Here is a 23,187-nt window from a genome sequence, read left to right on the forward strand (position 1 = left end):
TGCGCGTGTATGAATGTGCATGTGTGTGAGTGTGCGTGTGTGAGTGCATGTGTGAGTGTGCGTGTATGAGTGTGCGTGTGAGTGTGCGTGTGTGAGTGTGCGTGTGAGTGTGCGTGTGAGTGTGCGTGTGTGAGTGTGCGTGTGCGTGTGCGAGTGCGTGTGCGTGAGTGTGCGTGTGTGTGTGTGAGTGTGCGTGTGTGAGTGCATGTGTGAGTGTGCATGAGTGTGCGTGTGAGTGTGCGTGTGAGTGTGCGTGTGTGAGTGTGCGTGTGTGAGTGTGCACGAGTGTGAGTGCGAGAGTGTGTATGTGAGTGTGCGTGTGTGTATGTGAGTGTGTCAGTGTGTGAGTGTGAGTGCACGGGATGCTTTTCTGCTTTGATTTCGCATTCCCAGAAAAGGGTGTTGGCCCTGAACTTGGGGCCAGGCACCCATGCCTGGGCCAGGCAGCTGTGAACAGCAGAGCTTGGTTATATTGTCCAAGCTGAAATGTGGGTCCTGCTGTTCTGAGTGGGCAGAAGAGCCAGGGGAATCTTTTCAAGCTGGGCAGATATTCCACATGGCATCTGCACAGCCACAAATAAAGTTGTTTATCTTCGTCACTTTAATTTTATAACAAAAATATTATAAAAACAAGGCAGAAACATACTGAACTCTAAGTGTCTAATAAATCTCTCTGTTCAATGGCCCTAGTGGTTTCTGAAGTTATCCCAGAATAGGATAATGGCAGAAATGAAGTAGGTATAAACTGGACAAATTCTCACCTCTCCTGTTGTTTCTTTTCAGCAGATAGTTTCCTAAAAACTGGGTTATCAGAGACACTTTTTAGAGTAAAACAATTTTTTTTACATTTTTAAAAACAAAGCTTCTCTCCCTTGAATATCCAGAAAGACCATACATTTCAGGGCCGGCCTACAGGACATATTTCAAAGTGACATGTAACGTCATTTTAGAAGAGTGAGTTGTTTCTTTTTTTTTTTTTTTTAACTTACAGACAAAATGGCCAGGGAAAAAGCTGCCAAGTCTCTGAGTAATCTTATTGAGGGTTCAGTTTTCTAAGTATGACCTTATGCTAGCAACAGCCCCTGAGTAACAAGAAAACAAGCCAAGCTAGGAAGCCTTGTTTCTATGAGACAAAATTGTAAGACAGCAAAGTCTGAAGGTGAATTCTAATTATGTAACATGAGTGAGTCATCAATGCCGTCAGAGATCACAGACAATGAAGCAGTGACCCGCCGTCTCCCCACACTTGCAAAGCACCCAGGCTCTGTTTCTCATCCCCCCCCACACCTTCCTCTCACCCTCCCTTCCTTCTTTTCTATTTTTCTCTTTTCTTTTCCATTTTGTGCTTCATTACTCAGGGTTCTCCAGAGAAACAGAACCAATAGGATGCACATATATATTTAGAAAGCGATTTCTTGTAAGAACTTGGCTCATGTGATCATGAAGGCGGGCAGGTCCCAAGATCTGCAGGATGAGTCAGCAAACTGGGGACCCAAGAGAGCTGATAGTGTGGTTCCTGTCTGTGTCTGAGGGTCTGGGACCCAGGAGAGCTGATCACGTAGCTCTAGCACAAAGGCCAGCAGTCTTCAGACCCAGGAAGATCTGATGTCTCCATTTAAGTCCAAAGGTGAGAAAAAGCCAATGTTCTAGTTAAAAGACAACCAAGCGGGAGGATTTCTCTCTTACTCAGGGGAAGGTCCACCTTTTTGTTCTATTCAGGCCTTCAACTGATTGAACAAGGCCCACCCACATCAGAAGGGCCACCCGCTTTACCCAATCTACTGATTTACAGATTAATTTCATCTCAAAACACCCTCATGGGAACACCCAGAATAATGCTTGCCCAAATGTCTGGACATCCTGTGGTCCAGTCAGGTGGACACAGAACTATCACATGTGCCTTCCTGTTCTCGGGTGCACTGGTCACGCATGCTATCACCCATTTCCCATTTACAATCTTTTCTTTACAGCAAGGTTTCTAGAAAGAGAAGTCTAGACTCTGTCTACAGTTTCTCATCTCTCATTCACAGGTCAACCCAGCGACAGTTGGCGCCTGTCCCTATCATTTTGTTGAAACTGATCTCAAGAATCTCCCAAATCTAATTGTCAAGTTATTTCATCTCATCTTTGTGTAATAACGTGCCATCCTGAATCTCCTCCAGCCCTCTCTCTTCTGTGTGGCCCTCTAGGAGTGATAGTCCCCAAGATCCTGCCATCTTCCCCTCTCTCTTTTTTTTTTAATTTATTTTTTTGAGACAGAGCCTCACCCTGTTACCCAGGCTGGAGTGCTCACTGCAACCTCCACCTCCCAGGCTCAAGCGATTCTCCTTCCTCAGCCTCCCGAGTAGCTGGGATCACAGGCCCGCACTCCCATACCCAGTTAAATTTTGTGTTTTTAGGAGAGACAGGGTTTCACCGTGTTGGCCGGATTGGTCTCAAACTCCTGACCTCAGGTGATCTACCTCGGCCTCCCAAACTGCTGGGATTACAAGTGTGAGCCACCGCGCCTAGCCCCCTATCTCATTTAACAAGCTCTGTCTGGCTGGTGTTTAAGCGCTCTTGCTTTAACCACCAGCTCTAAGCTCATGACTGTAAAATCTCTGTCTTCAACATTCTCTCTCTCTGAATCTCAGACTTGGGATATATAACTGCTTACAGATTCTCTCTCCATTGGACATTCTCCACATGAAACTGGAACTTAACATGCCACATTCAAATTCGCCATTTACCCCATAGACCTAATTCTTAATTTCTTCTTTCTCAGAATGATACTAGCATCCATGAAGTCTCCAAAGTTTTTTTCCGGGAGACATTTATTACCAATGGCTCCCTCTCCTTCACCTTGTAATTCAAATCAGTTACTATGCTCTTTTGGTTCTCCTTGCTAAATATCCATTTCCTCTCCTCTTCACTGTACCTGTCTCCGGCTTAATCTGAACCTTCCTTATAATTCTCATCTGGAGCACAGCTTTATAATGGATTTCTCTCCACCTCCATTTCAACTGCCCCTTTAATGAATTAGCGACTATTTTCAGTGTGATTCTTATGCAAGAAAATGTAATCAAGTTAATTCCCAATGAAAGGATTTCCAAGCCTACCCCATTGCCTTTAGGATACAATGTGGAGACAATTGCAACAGTCGAGGAAAGAGGCTGTGAGCTAAGACAGAGGCAACTGAGATGGAGACACAGGGCAGAATGAAGGGAGCTGGGAGATCCTACAAGCTAGAAATGCCAAGATCCCATGCTGATGAGACGATCAGACGTGGGAGTGAGAGCAAAGGGAGATGAAGGAAATCCTCTCCATCTTGACTTTGATAATAAAGTGAATCATAGTCTTGTCCTCTGAGCTGAGGAACTCTAGATCCTGACTTTCCTCAAAGCAAACAGCAAGTGAACTTACTTGGGTGGGGCACCCTGTCTGGGGAAGCAAAGCCTTCAGGAAACTCAGAGGGCTGCATAGAGATGAATCAGAGACCCAATAACGAAGAAATCAAAATTAATACCAGATGGGTGAAGGAGGGAGTTGAAAGTCCTTGTAAACAGTCAGCGTCCAAGAGCACTGGAGGAGTGGAAGGGGCCACAAGCAATGCTCTTCTGCCAGGAGATTCCTAAAAATCTGCTGGCAAAGACCAGAGAAAGAATCATAGCCATGTGCCCAGCAAGACATTACCTAAGCTCAAAAGGGTTTAAAGGACTTATAACCCTGCCTTTTACCCTCAATTATTTCATGATCACCACCATGCCCTTTTTCCTGGTCAGGTGGTTGGCAGTAGTTTGGAATATCTTGCTGTTTGTAGAACACGTTAAAGCATGAATGATGTGTTGCTATGCCTTCAGGGTACATATTTGGATGCCCTCACAGATGAACTAATAGCTCTTTTCATCTCACTTTCCTTATTGAGTCTTGCCCATTTACAACAAAGGAAAGGCTTGTTTTGTAGATCTTTAAAACACATCTGAGGATTTTGAATTCATTTATAAGCCAATCCCCTCCAGTGATCATTCAGTAAGAACCAAAGTCATTTGCAAAGCTATACACCAACAACATGTAAACTGGTTAAATGGAGCCAAACCACCCAATTTGACTGTTCAGCCAAATTCAAGTACGTCCAATGCATTGGGATATTAAATCCCAAGAAATTCTTCTTTGGCATGGCCTGACAAGATCACTGGTATTTATTGGTTGCTTTTATGCAAATGGAAAGAAATATATCACAACCAAAAAGTTTTCCCAGGCAACCTTGTTAGAATCTTGCATGAGACCCAAGAGCGGGCTGAAGAACACGATCTTTCCTGCCAAAGAGCAACCTTTTGCTCTGCAAGCAGGTGGCTGATGGGCTGTTTTATGAAGGGTTTAATGATCTCTCTCTGCCTTAGTTACCTACCAAAATAAACTGTGTGAATCCCAATGTGGTAGAAGGACTGACTCCCTCATCAACTGTCAAGCAAAAATCTTGGTAGGACTCCACAGCCTGGGGAAATAAAGTTGCTAAGGAAGAAAAGTCAGTGACTCTGTAGTTTCAGTGGACCTCTCCTTCAGATACTGTTAGCAGCCCAGGAAGTAGCTCTGCTGGCTGCATTGATCCTGGGCCCAGAATTACCCTCAGGAAGAACCATCAGGAAGACAGAGCTAGATCAGTCTCCATTCCCTTAGGACACTACTCATTTGGCGACAGGCTAACCAGAGAGCTTCACTCAATTTATAACATTCATAACTGATAAAGGCCTTTTCTGGTATCCCACTAATTATACATCCAGGTTATAGCCTAAATAAGATACAAAACCGAGGATGCATTTTTGTCTGATCTCTTTATTTTACACACGAGGAAACTGAGACTCAGGAATGGCTGAATTGCCCAAAGTTGCACACCTGAGAGTAGAGCCAAGGTCTCCTGACTTGCAGGTTACAGTTCTTCCCGCTGTGAACACCATCACAAGCTGCCAGCTGCACATGGCTGGATGGGAGTTACAGAAGTTTGGAAAACCTGGTGTATCTCTTCAGCTGCCATGTGGCTTTCCATCAAGGACCTTAAATATAAGGGTCAGATATCAGGCTAGAGAAACACCCAAGGTGGGATGAGAAAAAAACATAGACTGGATGGTCCACAAGCCTCAGTGTAGGAAATGAAGCAGATTAGCCAGGAAATCAGCAATCTAGACTATTTTGAGGGGGGCATAAAAGCTGCCTTGCTCAATCCTGCTTATTTCAACCTATAGAGAGAACCGCCCTACGAGCAGAAGCCCTGCCATTTTTACCCATGCCTGAGCCAAGAGTACGTCTTCCTTCATCCGTATTTCTAGCTTTCTCCCCACACTTTCCTTTCTTTGGGAGGAAATTATTTTCCTTTCCTATCACTGAAAATTCTAACAGAGCCCCACTGAGAGTCTTCTTCATCCTAGGTCCTCATTTAAAGCAAAATTTTACTGAGCACTTAATATGCACCAGATGCTCAGCTGGGGTAACAAAGATGGAGCAGTCACAGTTATAATCCACAAGGATCTCCTCATCTAAAGGTCCTGTTTATGTAGAGTGTTTGCTTGCACCATGTGGACAGTGAGCATACTTCTAAACCCCAAATCTCAACATATGGTCCAAGAAAAGACTGCTTTTCTAATTTGCAAATGTTTTATATGAGTGTCTTTAAAAGGCTTACAAATTGAATTGTGTCCTATAACAAGTTCCTTTACTAGAAAAAACTAACTTTTATTAAATCAGGATTTTTGAGAAAAATCTGTGCTCTGTGTTCACCAAATCCATATGCTTTAACTTGGAAAACCTCCCTGTAATCACAATCTATTGCAGTTGGGAAGGATCTGAAATGTCACCTAATCCAGAAGATGTAAATTTTTTATTTTTTAACAATGAAACAATTTTCAAAAACAAATATTACTGTGACTTCCAAAATAATAAAATAGTTAAAACTGGCACCTCTCTCCTAAAAAATGATGATGAGCTTGTTTACTCTTCCTGTTGCAAATGAGGAAACTGAGATCCAAAGAGAGTGAGAAGTCAAAGGTCTCAAAGAAAGTTATTTGCAGAGTGAGGGTAGGAATATAGGATCCTTTCCTACTCTCTTTCCACCCATTCATCCATCCATCCATCCTTCCATTCACTTACCCACCCACCCATCCATCTATTCATCTATCCACCCATCTATCCATCCATCCACCCATTCACCTACCCATCCACCCATCCATCTATTCATTCATTTGCCATCCATCCATCCATCTACCCACTCATCCATCTATTCACCTACCCATCCATCCACCCACCATCCATCTATTCAGTCATCCATCCACCATCTATCCACCCATCCATCTATTCATTAATCCACCCATCCATTCAACCATCCACCCATTCATCTATTCATCCGTCCATCTATCCACCCACCATCTATCTATTCATTTATCCATCCATCCATCATATATCCACCCATTGATCTATCCACCTATCTAGATATTCACCTATCTACCCATCCACCCACCATCCATCCATTCATCCATCCATTCATCTATCCATCCCTCTATCTACCTACTAATCCATCTATCCATCCATCCACTTCACAAATCTTCAATAAGCCCTGGGGGTCCTGCACTTGAAAGAAAGGTAGACAGAGGCCAGACCATGCATGGCCTTATGAGTCATCTTAAGAATTGTGGACGTCTTAAGAACAATAAGAAAAACATTGCAGTACTTTTTGTTTTGCTTGAGTTTAGGGATTTTATTTCAAAAATGTTTTATTGTAGAATGTTTCAAAAGTAGAAAGAGTAGTATCAATTACCTAGATTCAATAATTCTCAGCACATGGAAAACCTTGTTTTACTGTCTCCCCACTCTCCCCACCCCACTGGATTATTGGTCTGCAAATACTCAGTGTGAATCTTCAAAAGATAAGGACTCTTTAATATATATATATACACACACACATATATAATATAAAATCATAATATCATTATCAAACTTAAAACATTTCCATAGTAATTCCATAATATTAAAAATTCCATCAGTTGACTAAAAAACTTCAGGGATTGGGAACTCACATGACACAGTTGACATTTTAGAGACATTAGCTCTGGCTGCAGCATGAAGAAAGGATTATAGAGAGATGAGCCAAGTCTCAAAGGCCAATGCAGCAATCCAGATGAGAATGGAAGTGGCCTGAACATGACAGCAGTAGGCACAGAGAGGAATGGAGAGGTACAACAGCACTGCAGGAGGCATCATTGAGAGGACATCTTGAAAGCCATGGGGAAGATGGACAATGGAAACCATTAGGAGGCCCAGCATCTAGTGTGGGTGATGGTGCCATTCACTGAGAGGAGACCAAAGCTGAAAATATCCATTTGGATTAGCAGATGGGGTGTGTCTTTTGGAGAGGTGGAGCACAAGGTGGGAGAGGGACATCAAGGGGAGCTGTCCAGGGCCAGTTGGAGAGAAGACCCGGGCTGGAGAGACAGGTTCGGGAGTCCTGAAGCTGTAGGTGGAAACTGAAGTTGTGGTTGCAGGTGGTGAAAGCAGAGGAGGCTGAGAACAGAACAGGAGGAGGCTCAGTGCCATGATGGGAGGTGAAGAGAAACACCCAGACAGACTAGCACCAAGGAAAGAGCACCATTTAAAAGGGGAAACATGGTCAATGATGTCAAATTTTGCAGAGATGTCAAGTAAAGTCAGACTCAAAGTAGTCCACTGGGTTTAGGAAAAAGGATTTAGAACAAGGGATGTTGGGAAGAGCCCCTTTGGTGAGGTAGAGAAGACAAACACCAGACAGTCACCAGTGAAAACAGAAGAACTGGAAGTTCCTCCGCACCCGACCCAAAGTGCTAGGATTACAGGCGTAAGCCACTGCGCCCGACCCAGTCTGTGATAGTTGATTATGGCAGTTCTAACAAACTAATACAGCCAGGCACTGTGATTAATGTGGTACTTCCTTCTTTTTATTTAATGTTCACAACAATCTCATGCAGTTAGTGCTCCTGTATCTCCTTTTCTAGATGAAGAGATTGAAACTTACAGAGGGAAACACGCTAACTTGCATCAGGTGGAAAAGTTAATAAGCAGAATTCTAATGCAGTTTCCCAGGGATGCTGTCACTAAGCACCACAGACTGTGGGGCTTAAACAGAAACTGATTGTTTCACAGCTCGGGAGGCTGGAAGAGACCAAGGGGTCGGTAGGGTTGGTGACGTGAGAGGGCTGTGAGGAAAGAATCTGCCCGTGTTTCTTCATATCAGCTTTCCTCTCCGTATTACTCCTCTTTATAAGGACATCAGTCCAGTTGGATGAGGGGCCCACCCTGCTCTGGTAGGACCTCATCTGAACTAATTACATCTGCAATGACTTTGTTTCCAAATAAGGTCCCATTCTGAGATACTGGGGGTTAGGAATTTAACATATTAATTTGGGGGGACACAATTCAACCCTCCTGCCCTGCTTGGATGAAGGCCATGCGAGCTAAAGGACTCAGTCGGCTACGGGAAAACCTGACTTCAGGGTCTTAAAGGAAAGGCATGACTGCTGGGAGCAAGTCAGGAGAGAGGTCATATATGGAGAAAAGTCCCGTAGAAGGCAGGACAGGATGGCATTGAGTGACAGGTGGAGGGATTCACTTGGGCATGAGAGGAGACATTTTCCGTATTGTCACAAGGATGCGGGAAGGAAAGAGGGATGAGTTGAAATGTGAAGTGAATCTGCAGATGTGGAGGAGGGAAGTTGAGGAAGTTCATTTCAGAGGGCCCCTGCTTTCTTTGTGGAGCAGGTGGGGAGACTGCCTGCTGAGGTTAACAGCAGGGTTTAAGATTGGGGCACAGAAGACGGACAGGCAATAAAACCAGAGATGTTGAAAAAGGTGGCGAAAGTTTGAAACATCCACTGTGTATAAACTGCAACAGCCTGCTGTTTCTAGAATAGGCCCCATTCAATGTAGCATTGCAGAAGATAATCTACTCTCATTTTAATTAGAAAAATGGGAGAACAGGAAGGTGAGCTGGCCAGGGAACTACAGAGGGCTGCCTGACAGTAACAAGGATCTAGATGGCATTGGTGACCGTGAGTTTGCAGTGGCACCGTCTGCAGGGTGTGTGGTTTTGCCAGCCATGCTCAATAGCTGGGTGATTGATGCAGAGTAAGTAAACAGTTGAGCTCGTCCAAGGCTGGGCTTTGGCCGGGGCAATGCATTAAAAGGACAAATGGCAAGGAGGTTGAGTATATTGGCAAGAGGAGGGCGAGGTGGGGAAGCTCAGGGGTTTCAGTGGGCAGAGAGGGAAGTGGGCATGTGAAGAGGCTGTGGCTATTTCTGCTGAAGAGGCCTGCTCATGCCCCTTGCTTTTGGAGCACATGGCTGTTGCTGCTTCCTGGAGGAACAGATGCTGTCAGATGTGGCATACTAATGAGCTGCAGGCTGACAGGCTCCCCAGCTGGTCTCCCTCTTCTGCAGTGGTCCTGACTGGTCCCAGCTGGGCAATTCAGCAATCTGTGCTCAGTGCTGCCACAACTCTCAGAGCATGCTCTGGGGACACACACCCCTGTAAAAGGATGAGGTTGGTACCAGCTGCCTTCCTAGCGGCGTGTCGATGTATCCCTGGGTCGGTCTGCTCATTTCTCTGTTATTTTAAAATGCTGTGTGGGCTGACTCTGCTTACATCTTGGATTTTATTACTGTAATCTTCTAAGACTACCAATCTTCCTTTAGCTGCCATATTTCAAATAAAAGCTATGGATATTATTATAAATATTATTGATATTACTATTCTATACATCTACTAATATTATTAGCAGTCAACTTGAAACTCTAAGTTACCATATTCACTTCAGTATCTTCATATACAAATAATGGAGGAAAAAAACCATAAATGTTTTACAGGGGTGGTGACACACTACTATTATTCCTAGTACAAAATGGTCAACATTTAAAAAATATATACTAAACATTGTCAGAAGCAATGGGAGCTATTATACCTTGTTGATGAGAATATCAATTGATACAACCACTTTGGAAACAGTTTGGTATTTTCTGTTAAAGCTGAAAACAAAGCGGGCAAGGTGCTATGAGCCTGTAGTCCCAGCTACTCAGGAGGCTGAGGAAAGAGAATCCCTTGAGGCAGCCTGGACAACACAAAGAAACAAAGAAGGCAGGAAGGCAGGGAGGGATGGATGGAAACCTATCATCCAGCAATTCCATATAAACACAACAGAAACAGATAAAGATCTATGTAGCGTTATTATTCATAATGGGCTAGTACTGGAAACAACACAATTGTCCGTGAACATTATTAATAGAATGGAAAAATGCTGGCATATCCATACAGTGGAATACCATACAGCAATGCAAATTACAAACTACAGCTACAAGCAATAACATAGATGCATTGCTCGAACATGATGCTGAGTGGGAGAAGCCCACACAAAAGAACATATGCTGTGATTCATTTATCCAAAGTTTAAAAAAGGGGGAAGTCATTTTATTGTATAGGAGTGCCAAGTGACATAGTAAGGCACAGAGAAAACTAACGAGGGAATGACCAGAACAGTCCGGATAGTCATCTGTGGGCAGGCCCACCCTCAACAGAAAACTGGCACATTTAGTAATTGAGGACATATAAATATACTTTAGACACTGCTTTGCTTATATACAAATAAAAATCTGCAATATATGTCATATGGAATTATTCTTTTCCTTTGACATGACTTCAAAGTATATATTATCTGATTCTTATCATGAGTTTAAAACAAAGGATCAATGTCTGACATTCTTCCAAATAATAAATTAACAGGATTCCTTGGAGCATTACAAAAAACTTTTTTTGTGGGGCTTAAGGTAAAAGTACAGACAGAGAACTGCATGTTATGGGCCTAATATGGTATTGTATTATAAAACTGTAAATTGTAAAATTATAAATTAAACTGACAAGCTGTTAAATAAAAGATGTCCCATCCTCCTACTTGGACAAATATCTCTTCATAGTGACCTGAGAAACCATGTTGGACCTTAGAGTTCTTAGACTGCTTGGATCTTCCTGCTAGAACATGTGCCACAGGAAGAAGCCTCCCCTAGATCCAGCCATCCACCCTCATGCCCCAGCCCTGCTCCATCCCATAACCCAAGGGCCTTGGTGCTCATATATATCACTCTTGAGCCCTCAAGTCTAAACTTCACCCGTGGCCTTTTACAAGTATCTGCTTCCAGGTTCCCCTCAGGAAGAAGGACTTAAAGACGAGCCCACAAAGACCAGGAAGTAGGTTTGGAATCATTTGAACAGGAAGTCCCAACGTCCTGGTCCTTGGCATGGGGTCTAGAAAGGGAGACATGGGTCTCAGGTGGGCGTGGTCTCTTGGTCCCACAGACCTCTTTCCCCTTCAGAAAGTGCATGGCTGGAGGAGAGACGGAAGCCCAAAAGCACAAGGCCCAACACAGAGTCCCCGGTGCATGGGGATAAGGGTAGTACCTCCTTTATGGGAAAGAAAGAGGTTGCATTGGAAAGGCACTTGGAAAGCTTCTGGAGTCCTGGCAGTACTCTATGTCTTGACCTGCGTGGCAGTTAAATTTATAACAATTTATTAAGCTATACATTCATTTTATACAGTTTTCTATATGTGTGTTATATTTCCCAGTAAAGAATTAATGACGTGTGTGTGTGTGTGTGTGTGTGTATATATATATATATATATATATATATAATTTCTGGTACTGTAGTTTATGGTATCCCCATAGACAAATCAGCTCTGAGAGGCTGTCTTATAAGCGCAGACACCTTGGGCAGTTAAAATGTCTCAAGGTGCGAGTACCTAAAGAAGCAATAGACAGGGCGCTGGAAACGCAGTAACTCTCCCTTCTAGTTCTCCATCCCGTGTGGGGCCAAGATACTGGGGAAACCACACATGGGTTCAGGCAGAGCAAATGAGTCATGGGCCCGTGTCCTCTTGCCTAGCCACTGCAAGTGCCTCAGAGGAAAATTCCTTTTTCCCCCTCCTAGCCAAGGCTGTAAATACTGTGTTTATCAAACTGAAATTACAGGAGGCTGTTCCCATCCTGGTAGAAGCGAAAGGAGACCAACTCCCAATTATCCTGTTTGGAAAGGAATTCTAGGAAGACTTCTCTTCCTCCTAAGGGCAGCTGCATAGGTTCATTAAATTGTTTGCTGAGCTTCTATTATGTGCCAGGCACAATTCTTATTTTTCTGCTTCCCCTTTTAAAGCAACCTCTTACATTATTCTTGATAGAAAAACACTGTCCTTTTACAAAGATTCACATTACCAATTCTCAAAAAGATATTCATGTGCCCTATGTGGTTTAAATATGAGGGGTTTTCTAAGAATATACATCCCAACTATAACCTACAAATACATACACATAGACACACACACACACACACACACACCAGCTCAAAACAGCCTTTCCAGCTGCAAGATGTTGAAAGAGAAGTGAAAAATTGGCCAGTACTAACTCACCGAAAGCCCAGTCCATGTTTTTCCCAAAAAAATCAAATTCTGGGCTTTGCATCTAAGCTATTTAAAAGCCACATTTCCAAAACACTAGTTTTTCTCCTTTTCTGGAAACAAAAAAAGCATATGGCTCCAGTGACCTTCATAAGCTGCTGGTAAGAGGTAGAGTCAGGCACATCTTGTGGCTTCAAAATGATAAAAGCAGTAACCTATTAAGTTGGTTTAAGGGGGATGGTGAGGCCACAGGGATGGGAGAGTAGAAAACTATCAGTGAAATCGATGGCAAGACTAAAACTGTAGGTTACAGGCAAGGAAATTTCACTCTCACCTCTACTATCCATACAAAACACCTGGCAAACATCTACCCATCTCTCAAGGCTCCATTCAAGATTGACCTTCTTCCTTTGTGCCCTCACTGGATCCACTGCACATTTAACTCAAAATGATGTAACATTGTATTGTGCTGTATTTTTTTGTTTGTTCAGTGAGACTGTGGGATCCTTGAGGACGTTGCTATAGTTTATGTGTCTTTGAAGTTCTAACTAAAGCATAGTAAGAACCCCATAAATGCTTTCTTTGATTGCATGAATGAATGGATGATGGATTCCATTCACGAGACTATGGATTTGGCTTTTCCAACTGCTCTGATGCAATCCTTAAATGATGAAAAGCATCTCAATTTTTTTCAGAGTTTACCAACCTTTCCATCTTTATCTCCTGTTTTCAGATTCAGTAAGCTGTGAGGTCCGTAATGTCAGACACTGGCAAACATCACGTGTTCTTCAAGTAGAGTTATGAAAACGAAGAAACTGGTTGGAAGAGTAAAACGTCAGAATTGTCCTTTCCAAGATCCAGAGCTGCAGCATTCCTTGGGGGAAAATGTGGACAAGGGTGAGTACTGATAGAAAAAAACAGACAATTTGTGATTCCCCTTTTCCCAGTTTGCTCAGCTTAAAGCCCCTGCAATAATAATACAAACAGTGGGGAGTATTTTTGCTGGTTTTTTTGTTTGTTTGTTTGTTTTTTTGTCATATATGCCTGCAACTAACATTTGGGGAAAATGCTGTTAAGTTTAGACTGCCAGATTTTGCTTTGTTAAGTGAATTTCTTACATGGATACACTGATGCCCACAGGGCATCCTCTTCCATCCAGAAATCTCTGGGGAAGCAGCCTTCTGGGATGTGGATTGATTATTTCAATTAGCATAATGGTGCCTGAGCAAGCCTGGAAGTTACACCCACTGAACTACTCATTCAGAAGCTGATCGCCCAGGTTTGGAAACAGCCAGTTCTTCGGCGCCTTGTTTCTCTGTTTGCCAGTCACCTTTAAACCATTCAACTTCCATTCGGCCATTCCTTAAGAAAATCAACTTGGCCTGGGGTACAGTGTAGGATTAAAGTAATCAATTTTTCTATCTAACCAAGGCTTCCTAAAGGTGTTATGAAAATTCATAGAAGAAATGATATGTAATTTTACCTATTAGTTGGCCTCTAAAGGAGGTAGGCATCGTCGCATGGCATAGTGGCAATGAGGGTCACAAAGATCTGAGTTTTGGTCCTTGCTTTTCTGTTTAGTAGTAGAGTTGACCTTAAGCCAGTGACCTGACCCTTTTGAATCTCTGTTTCTGAGTTTATAAAATGGTGACAGGAAGATTATTCAGAGGATAAAATGAGAAAATGCATATAGAGTAATTCGTGCTCAAAAAAAAAAAAGGTAAATTCCCTTATCTGTTGAGATTGATCGACTGTTTTCTGTATCTCAGAGAATCAACCGTCAACTGCACACAAATGAAAAAGCTCTGCGCACCACATCAAGCCAAGGACAGCCCCATCTCCTTTCTGGGGAAAGATTCCAAGTTAAATATAACGAGAAATGTTTTCTTGAAATAATTTGATAAGCAACAAAAGGATTTCCCTGGAAGGCATTAAATACAAGTTTGATTGTCATATCACAGTGATTTTTTTTTATTATACTTTAAGTTCTAGGGTACATGAGCACAACGTGCAGATTGGTTACATAGGTATACATGTACCATGTTGGTTTGCTGCACCCAACAACTTGTCATTTACATTAGGTATTTCTCCTAATGCTATCCCTTCCCCAGGTCCCCACACCCCAACAGACCCCGGTGTGTGATATTGACCACCCTGTGTCCATGTGTTCTCGTTGTTAAATTCCCACCTATGAGTGAGAACATGTGGTGTTTGGTTTTCTGTCCTTATGATAGTTTGCTTAGAATGATGGTTTCCAGCTTCATCCATGTCCCTGCAAAGGACATTAACTCATCTGTTTTTATGGCTGTATAGTATTCCGTGGTTTATATGTGCCACATTTTCTTAATCCAGACTATCACTGATGGACATTTGGGGTGGCTCCAAGTCTTTGCTATTGTGAAGAGTGCTGCAATAAACATATGTGTGCATGTGTCTTTATAGTAGCATGATTTATAATCCTTTGGGTGTATACCCAGTAATGGGATCATTGGGTATTTCTAGTTCCAGATCCTTGAGGAATTACCACACTGTCTTCCACAATGGGAACTAATTTACACTTCCAACAACAGTGCAAAAGCATTCTTATTTCCCCACATCCTCTCCAGCATCTGTTGTTTCCTGACTTTTTAATGATCGCCATTCTAACTGGTGTGAAATGGTATCTCATTGTCGTTTTGATTTGCATTTCTCTGATGACCAGTGATGATGAGCATTTTTTCATGTCTGTTGGCTGCATAAATGTCTTCTTTCGAGAAGTGTCTCTTCATATCCTTTGCCCACTTTTTGATGGGGTTGTTTATTTCTTGTAAATTTGTTTAAGTTATTTGTAGATTCTGGATATTAGCCTTTTGTCAGATGGGTAGACTGCAAAGATTTTCTCCCATTCTGTAGGTTGCCTGTTCACTCTGATGATAGTTTCTTTTGCTGTGCAGAAGCTCTTTAGTTTAATTAGATCCCATTTGTCTATTTTGGCTTTTGTTCACATTGCTTTTGGTGTTTCAGTCATGGTCTTTGCCCATGTCTATGTTCTGAATGGTATTGCCTAGGTTTTCTTCTAGAGTTTTTATGCTGTTTAAGTCTTTAATCCATCCTGAGTTAATTTTTGTATATGGTGTAAGGAAGGGATCCAGTTTCAGTTTTCTGCTTTCTACATATGACTAGCCAGTTTTCCCAGCACAATTCATTAAATAGGGAATCCTTTCCATATTGTTTGTTTTTGCCAGGTTTGTCAAAGATCAGATGGTTGTAGACGTATGTTGTTATTTCTGAGGCCTCTGTTCTGTTCTACTGGTCTAAATATCTGTTTTGGTACCAGTACCATGCTGTTTTGGTTACTGTAGCCTTGTAGTATAGTTTGAAGTCAGGTAGCATCATACCTCCAGCTTTGTTCCTTTTGCTTAGGATTGTCTTGGCAATGTGGGCTCTTTTTTGATACCATATGAACTTTAAAGTAGTTGTTTCCAATTCTGTGAAGAAAGTCAGTGGTAGCTTGATGGGGATGGCATTGAATCTATAAATTATCTTGTGGAGAATGGCCATTTTCATGACATTGATTCTTCCTATCCATGAGCATGGAATGTTCTTCCATTTGTTTGTATCCTCTTTTATTTCGTTGAACAGTGGTTGGTAGTTCTCCTTGAAGAGGTCCTTCACATCCCTTGTAAGTTGAATTCCCAGGTATTTTATTCTCTTTGTAGTAATTGTGTAGGGAGTTCACTCATGATTTGGCTCTCTGTCTATTATTGGTGTATGGGAATGCTTGTGATTTTTGCACATTGATTTTGTATCCTGAGACTTTGCTGAAGTTGCTCATCAGCTTAAGGAGATTTTGGGCAGAGATGATGAGGTTTTCTAAATATACAATCATGTCATACACAAACAGAGACAATTCCTCTTTTCCTAATTGAATACACTTTATTTCTTTCTCTTACTTGATTTCCCTAGCCAGAACTTCCAACACTGTGTTGAACAGGAGTGATGATAGAAGGCATCCTTGTGTTGTGCCAGTTTTCAAAGGGAATGCTTCCAGTTTTTGCCCATTCAGTATGATATTGGCTGTGGGTTTGTCATAAATAGCTCTTATTATTTTGAGATACATCCCATCAATACCTTGTTTATTGAGAGTTTTTAGCATGAAGGGCTGTTGAATTTTGTCAAAGGGCTTTTCTGCATCTATTGAGATAATCATGTGGTTTTTGTCATTGGCTCCGTTTATGTGATGGATTACATTTATTGATTTGCATATGTTGAACCAGCCTTGCATCCCAGGGATGAAGCTGACTTGATCATGGTGGATAAGCTTTTTGATGTGCTGCTGGATTCAGTTTGCCAGTATTTTACTGAGGATTTTTACATCAATATTCATCAGGGATATTGGCCTAAAATTCTCTTTTTTTGTTGTGTCTCTACCAGACTTTGGTATCAGGATGATGCTAGCCTTATAAAATGAGTTAGGGAGGATTCCCCCTTTTTCTGTTGATTGAAATAGTTTCAGAAGGGACGGTACTCTTTGTACCTCTGATAGAATTCGGCTGTGAATCTTTCTGGTCCTGGCCTTTTTTTTGGTTGGTAGGCTATTAATTATTGCCTCAATTTAAGAGCCTGTTATTGGTCTATTCAGAGATTCAACTTCTTTCTGGTTTAGTCTTGATTGGATGTATGTGTCCAGGAATTTATCCATTTCTTCTAGATTTTCTAGTTTATTTGTGTAGAGGCATTTACAGTATTCTCTGATGGTAGTTTGTATTTCTGTGGGTTTGGTGGTGATATACCCTTTATCATTTTTTATTGTGTCTATTTGATTCTTCTCTCTTTTCTTCTTTATTAGTCTTGCTAGCAGTCTATCTATTTTGTTGATCTTTTCAGAGGTGTTTATAGTATTCTCTGATGGTAGTTTGTATTTCTGTGGGATCGGTGGTGATATCCCCTTTATCATTTTTTATTGTGTCTATTTGAGTTTTCTCTCTTTTCTTCTTTATTAGTCTTGCTAGCAGTCTATTTATTTTGTTGATCTTTCCAAAAAACCAGGCCCTGGATTCATTGATTTTTTTGAAGGGTTTCTTGTGTCTTTATCTCCTTCAGTTCTGCTCTGATCTTAGTTATTTCTTGTCTTCTGCTAGCTGTTGAATTTCTTGCTCTTGCTTCTCTAGTTCTTTTGTGATGTTGGAGTGTCGATTTTAGATCTTTCCTGCTTTCTCTTGTGGGCATTTAGTGATATAAATTTCCCTCTACACTGCTTTAAATGTGTCCCAGAGATTCTGGTATGTTGTGTCTTTGTTCTCATTTGTTTCAAAGAACATCTTCATTTCTGCCTTCATTTCATTACTTACCCAGCAGTCATTCAGAAGTGGTTGTTCAGCTTCCATGTAGTTGTGCAGTTTTGAGTGGCTTTGTTAATCCTGAGTTCTAATTTGATTGCACTGTAGTCTGAGAGACGGTTTGTTGTGATTTCTGTTCTTTTACATTTGCTGAGGAGTGTTTTACTACCAATTATGTGGTCAATTTTACAATAAATATGATGTGGTGCTGAGAAGAATGTATATTCTGTTGATTTGGGGTATACAGTTCTGTAGACGTCTATTAGGTCCGCTTGGTCCAGAGCTGAGTTCAAGTCCTGGATATCTTTGTTAACCTTCTGTCTCATTGATCTGTCTGATATTGACAGTGGGGTGTTAAAGTCTCCCATTATTATTGTATGGGAGTCTAAGTCTCTGTAGGTCTCTAAGGACTTGCTTTATGAATCTGGGTGCTCCTGTGTTGGGTGTATATATATTTAGGATAGGTAGCTCTTCTTGGTGAATAGATCCCTTTACCATTATGTAGTGGCCTTCTTTGTCCTTTTTGATCTTTGTTGGTTTAAAGTCTGTTTTATCAGAGACTAGAATTGAAACCCCTGCTTTTTTTTTTTTTTTTTTTTTTTTTGCTTTCCATTTGCTTGGTAGATCTTCCTCTATCCCTTTATTTTGAGCCTATGAGTGTCTTTGCACATGAAATGGTTCTCCTGAATACAGCGCATCAATGGGTCTTGACTCTTTATCCAATTTGCCAGTCTGTGTCTTTTAAATGGGGCATTTAGTCCATTCACATTTAAAGTTAATATTGTTATGTGTGAATTTGATTCTGTCATTATGATGTTAGCTGGTTAATTGATGCAATTTCTTCATAGTGTCAATGGTCTTTACCATTTGACATGTTTTTGCAGTGGCTAGTACCAGTTATTCCTTTCCATGTTTAGTGCTTCTTTCAGGAGTTCTTCTTGTAAGGCAGGCCTGGTAGTGACAAAATCTCTCAGCATTTGCTTGTCTATAAAGGATTTTATTTCTCCTTCACTTATGAAGCTTAGTTTGGCTGGATATGAGATTCTGGGTTGAAAATTCTTTTCTTTAAGAATGTTGCATATTGACCCCCACTCTCTTCTGGCTTGTAGGGTTTCTGCCAAGAGATCTGCTGTTAGTCTGATGGGCTTTCCTTTGTGGGTAACCTGACCTTTCTCTCTGGCTGCCCTTAACATTTTTTCCTTCATTTCAACCTTGGTGAATCTGACAATTATGTGTCTTGGGGTTGCTCTTCTTGAGGAGTATCTTTGTGGTGTTCTCTGTATTTCCTGAATTTGAATGTTGGCCTGCCTTGCTAAGTTCAGGAAGTTATCCTGGATAATATCTTGAAGAGTGTTTTCTAACTTGGTTCCATTCTCCCTGTCACTTTCTGGTACAACAATCAAATGTATATTTGGTCTCTTCACATAGTCATATTTCTTGGAGGCTTTGTTTGTTTCTTTTCATTCTTTTTCTTCTAATCTTGTCTTCTCGCTTTATTTCATTAATTTGATCTTCAATCACTGATTTCCTTCCTTTCACTTGATCAAATAGGCTATTGAATCTTGTGCATGCGTCACAAAGTTCTCATGCTGTGGTTTTCAGCTCCATCAGGTCATTTAAGATCTTCTGTACACTGTTTATTCTAGTTAGCCATTCATCTAACCTTTTTTCAAGGTGGTTAGCTTCCTCGCAATGGGTTAGAACATGCTCCTTTAGCTTGGAGAAGTTTGTTATTACTGACCTTCTGAGGCCTGCTTTTGTCAACTGGTCAAACTTATTTTCTGTCCAGTTTTGTTCCCTTGCTGGCAAGGAGTTGCGATCCTTTGGAGGAGATAAGGCACTCTGTTTTTTGGAATTTTCTGCTTTTATGCTCTGGTTTCTCCCCATCTTTGTGGTTTCATCTACCTTTGGTCTTTGATGTTGGTGACCTACAGATGGGGTTTTGGTGTGGATGTCTTTTTGTTGATGTTGATGCTATTCTTTTCTGTTTGTTAGTTTTCCTTCTTACAGACCCCTCAGCTGCAGGTCTGTTGGAGTTTGCTGGAGGTCAGCTCCAGACCCTGTTTGCCTGAGTGTCACCAGCAGAGGCTACGGAACAGCAAATATTGCTGCCTGATCCTTCCTCTGGAAGCTTCGTCCCAGAGAGGCACCCACCTGTTTGAGGTGACTGTCAGCCCCTACTGGGAAGTGTTTCCCAGTCAGGCTACACGGGGGTCAGGGACCTGCTTGAGGAGGCAGTCTGTCCATTCTTGGAGCTCGAACGCCATGCTGAGAAAACCACTGTTCTCTTTAGAGTTGTCAGACAGGGACATTTAAGTCTGCAGAAGCTGTCTGCTGCCTTTTGTTCTCCTATGCCCTGCTCCCAGAGATGGAATCTATAGAGGCAGTAGGCCTTACTGAGCTGTGGTGGGCTCTGCCCAGTTCGTACTTCCTGGTCTCTTTGTTTACACTGTGACACTTTGTTTACTCAAGCCTCAGCAATGGTGGATGCCCCTCCTGCTGTCAACCTGCAGTGTCACAGGTTGATCTCAGACTGCTGCACTAGCAGTGAGCAAGGTTCCGTGGGCATGGGACCCACTGAGCCAAGCACAGGAGAGTATCTCCTGACCTGCCAGTTGCTAAGACTGTGGGAAAAGTGTAGTATTTGGTCAGGAGTGTACCATTTCTCCAGGTACAGTGTGTCACGGCTTCCCTTGGTTAAGAAAGGGAAATCCCCTGACCCCTTGTGCTTCCCGGGTGAGGCGACGCCCTGCCCTGCTTCAGGCCTCCATGGGCTGCATCCACTATCCAACCAGTCCCAGTGAGATGAACCAGGTACCTCAGTTGGAAATGCAGAAATCACCCATCTTCTGTGTCAATCTTGCTGGGAGCTGCAGACCAAAGCTGTTCCTATTTGGCCATCTTGGACAATAGCCCACTCACTGCGATGTTTTAAGGTCAAGGTAATGACCTCTTAAAAATCCTCCCTAGTACTAGATTCTATGGCAAAAGTCTGTCACAGAACTGGATACTTCAGAGATTTCCACCAAACCAAATTAGTAATCCAAACTGGAACAAACTATATTTATTTGTGAATCCTCAATCCATTCAATACAAATACCAATTTCTCTATGACTAGTGAAACAAAAAATGTCTCTCTTCTCATTTTTTATACCTACTCAACCAGCATTACTAAATTGAGACCAAAACAGAGAGAGACAGTGAGAAAAAACATTCCCTGAAGCAAGTCAGTATTTCATTCCAGCTGTATCTCTGCAATTAACATTAGCTCTATGGTATTTCCAATACATGCGGAGCCTCAACTTTTGGAATTCTAGACCTAAAAAACATAATTTCACCACCTAAAATTTTTAATCTGCTTTAGAGTTATCTATGTTGCCTCAAAAAGTCCTTTGAAGTCTTTAATTCCATTACTTCTAAGTGATTTTTCTGCATTATTAAACTTTATTTAACTTTTCATACACACAGATACACACACACACACACACACCACTTCACACTACACATATGTATATTTCTACTGCTCTTTTTCAGGTAGGATGCTGGTTAAAAATATGGATTGGGGCCGGGTGCAGTGGCTCACGCCTATAATCCCAGCACCTTGGGAGGTCAAGGTGGGCAGATGATTTGAAGTCAGGAGTTCGAGACCAGCCTGACCAAGATGGTGAAACCCCTTCTCTACTAAAAATAGAAAAATTAGCTAGGTGTAGTGGTGCGCACCTATAGTCCCAGCTACTCGGGAGGCTGAGGCAAGAGAATTGCTTGAACCCCAGAGGCAGAGGCTGCAGTGAGCTGTGATTGCACCACTACACTCCAGCCTGAGTGACAAAGCAAGACTCTGTCTCCAAAATAAAAAGAAAAGAAAAGAAAAATATGGACTGGAAGCCATACTGCCTGGTTTGAATCCCAGTTCTGCCTCTATCAAGTAATAGGGCCTTGAACAAGTTATTAACCCTCTTTGTGCCTCAGTTTCTTCACCTACAAAATGAGAATGAGAATAGCACCTACCTCGAAGGGTTTGTGATGATTAAATATGCATGTTGCTCGGAATTGTGTTTGGCACCTACTAAGCCCTCAATGGAAGCTTCCTGAGTTTTATAGCACATAAAAAGTCAAGTCAGTGCAGCCAAAAGAAATCATTGAAGGAGATGAGAGATGCAGAGCATAAGGAAAGGCCTGGTGGGAGAACGAGCCTTGGGAATCTAGATGGGGCTAGACTTGGTTGCTCACCTGAGCTTCCTTAAGCTGTGAATTTTCTGGTTCCAGAGGTGACAATGAAGACATTATGAGTGAGGGCATGGACAGAAAAATTCACTGGGGAAGCCTGTGCTAAACTCATAAATACTCTTAAAATTAAACCCCTTACAAGAAGCCTCAACAAATAAAAGCAAGCCCTGAGGGAACTGCACTAATATCAGTGTGAGGAGGAAGGCAGAGAGGTCTCCTCACACCTGGAGAGCTGTCCTTGGCTGCAGAGAGGCTGGCACCCTGCAGCATTCTTTTCCCAGGATGGTTCTGTTTTATTTCATTTTCAAAGAGCTGGTAGTTAAACATTTACCAATGCTCCACTGGAGACAATAAAGGATAAAGGAACTGGCTCAGAAAAAATGAAAACCTAAAAAAAAAATTAAACTACAAAGCTTTTTCACCTTTGAATTAGGGCAGGAAGCCAGCAGCCAGACATAGCATGTTACAGTTTATCTAAAGAAAAGAAAGCTAAATTGACTGGGCGTGGTGGCTCATGCCTATAATCCCAGCTCTTTGGGAGGCCGAGGTGGGTGGATCACCTGAGGTCAGGAGTTCAAGACCAGCCTGGCCAACATGGTGGAGCCCTGTCTCTACTGAAAATACAAAAATTAGCCAGGTATAGTGGTGTGCACCTGTAATCCCAACTACTCGGGAGGCTGAGGCAGAAGAATCACTTGAACTTGGGAGGTGGAGGTTGCAGTGATCAGAGATCATGACATTGCACTCCAGCCTAGGCAAAAAGAGTGAAACTTCATCTAAAAAAAAAAAGAAAAAGAAAAAGAAAAAAGGCCAAACCATATCCTTGCTTTGCAGAGGACCAGAAAGTGTTGACTGACAGAATTTGAAAAATTACAGGGGGGACACAGTGACTCATGCTTGTAATTCCAGCACTTTGGGAGGCCGAGGTGGGAGTATCACCTGAGGTCAGGAGTTTGAGACCAGCCTGGGCAAGATGGTGAAACCCTGTCTCTATTAAAAATACAAAAATTAGTCGAGCATGGTGATGTGCACCTTTAATCCCAGCTACTCTGGAGGCTGAGGCAGAAGAATGGCTTGAACCTAAGAGGTTAAGGTTGCAGTGAGCCCAGATCATGCCACTGCATTCCAGCCTGGGCGATACAGCAAGACTGTCTCAAAAAAAAAGAAAGAAAGAAAGAAAGAAAGAAAGAAAGAAAGAAAGAAAGAAA

The 23,187-nt window shown here is 42.1% G+C and overlaps 1 protein-coding gene across 2 annotated transcripts in view; it reads left to right on the forward strand.

Annotated features, from left to right (window-relative positions):
* The window catches only part of NEDD9 (neural precursor cell expressed, developmentally down-regulated 9), a 200,948-nt gene that overhangs the window by 64,035 nt on the left and 113,726 nt on the right, over positions 1 to 23,187 (forward strand). The window contains exon 2 of one of the 2 annotated variants that reach the window (XM_023185365.2): positions 13,168 to 13,331. In XM_023185365.2, the coding sequence (XP_023041133.1) occupies positions 13,320 to 13,331 (12 nt within the window). In that variant the 5' untranslated portion in view covers positions 13,168 to 13,319. Of the gene's footprint in view, positions 1 to 13,167; positions 13,332 to 23,187 lie in introns of those variants that run through there. The other variant, XM_023185364.2, reaches the window with a different exon arrangement.

This window comes from Piliocolobus tephrosceles, chromosome 5 (assembly GCF_002776525.5).
Source record: "Piliocolobus tephrosceles isolate RC106 chromosome 5, ASM277652v3, whole genome shotgun sequence".
In the NCBI taxonomy this organism is placed as follows: domain Eukaryota; kingdom Metazoa; phylum Chordata; class Mammalia; order Primates; family Cercopithecidae; genus Piliocolobus; species Piliocolobus tephrosceles.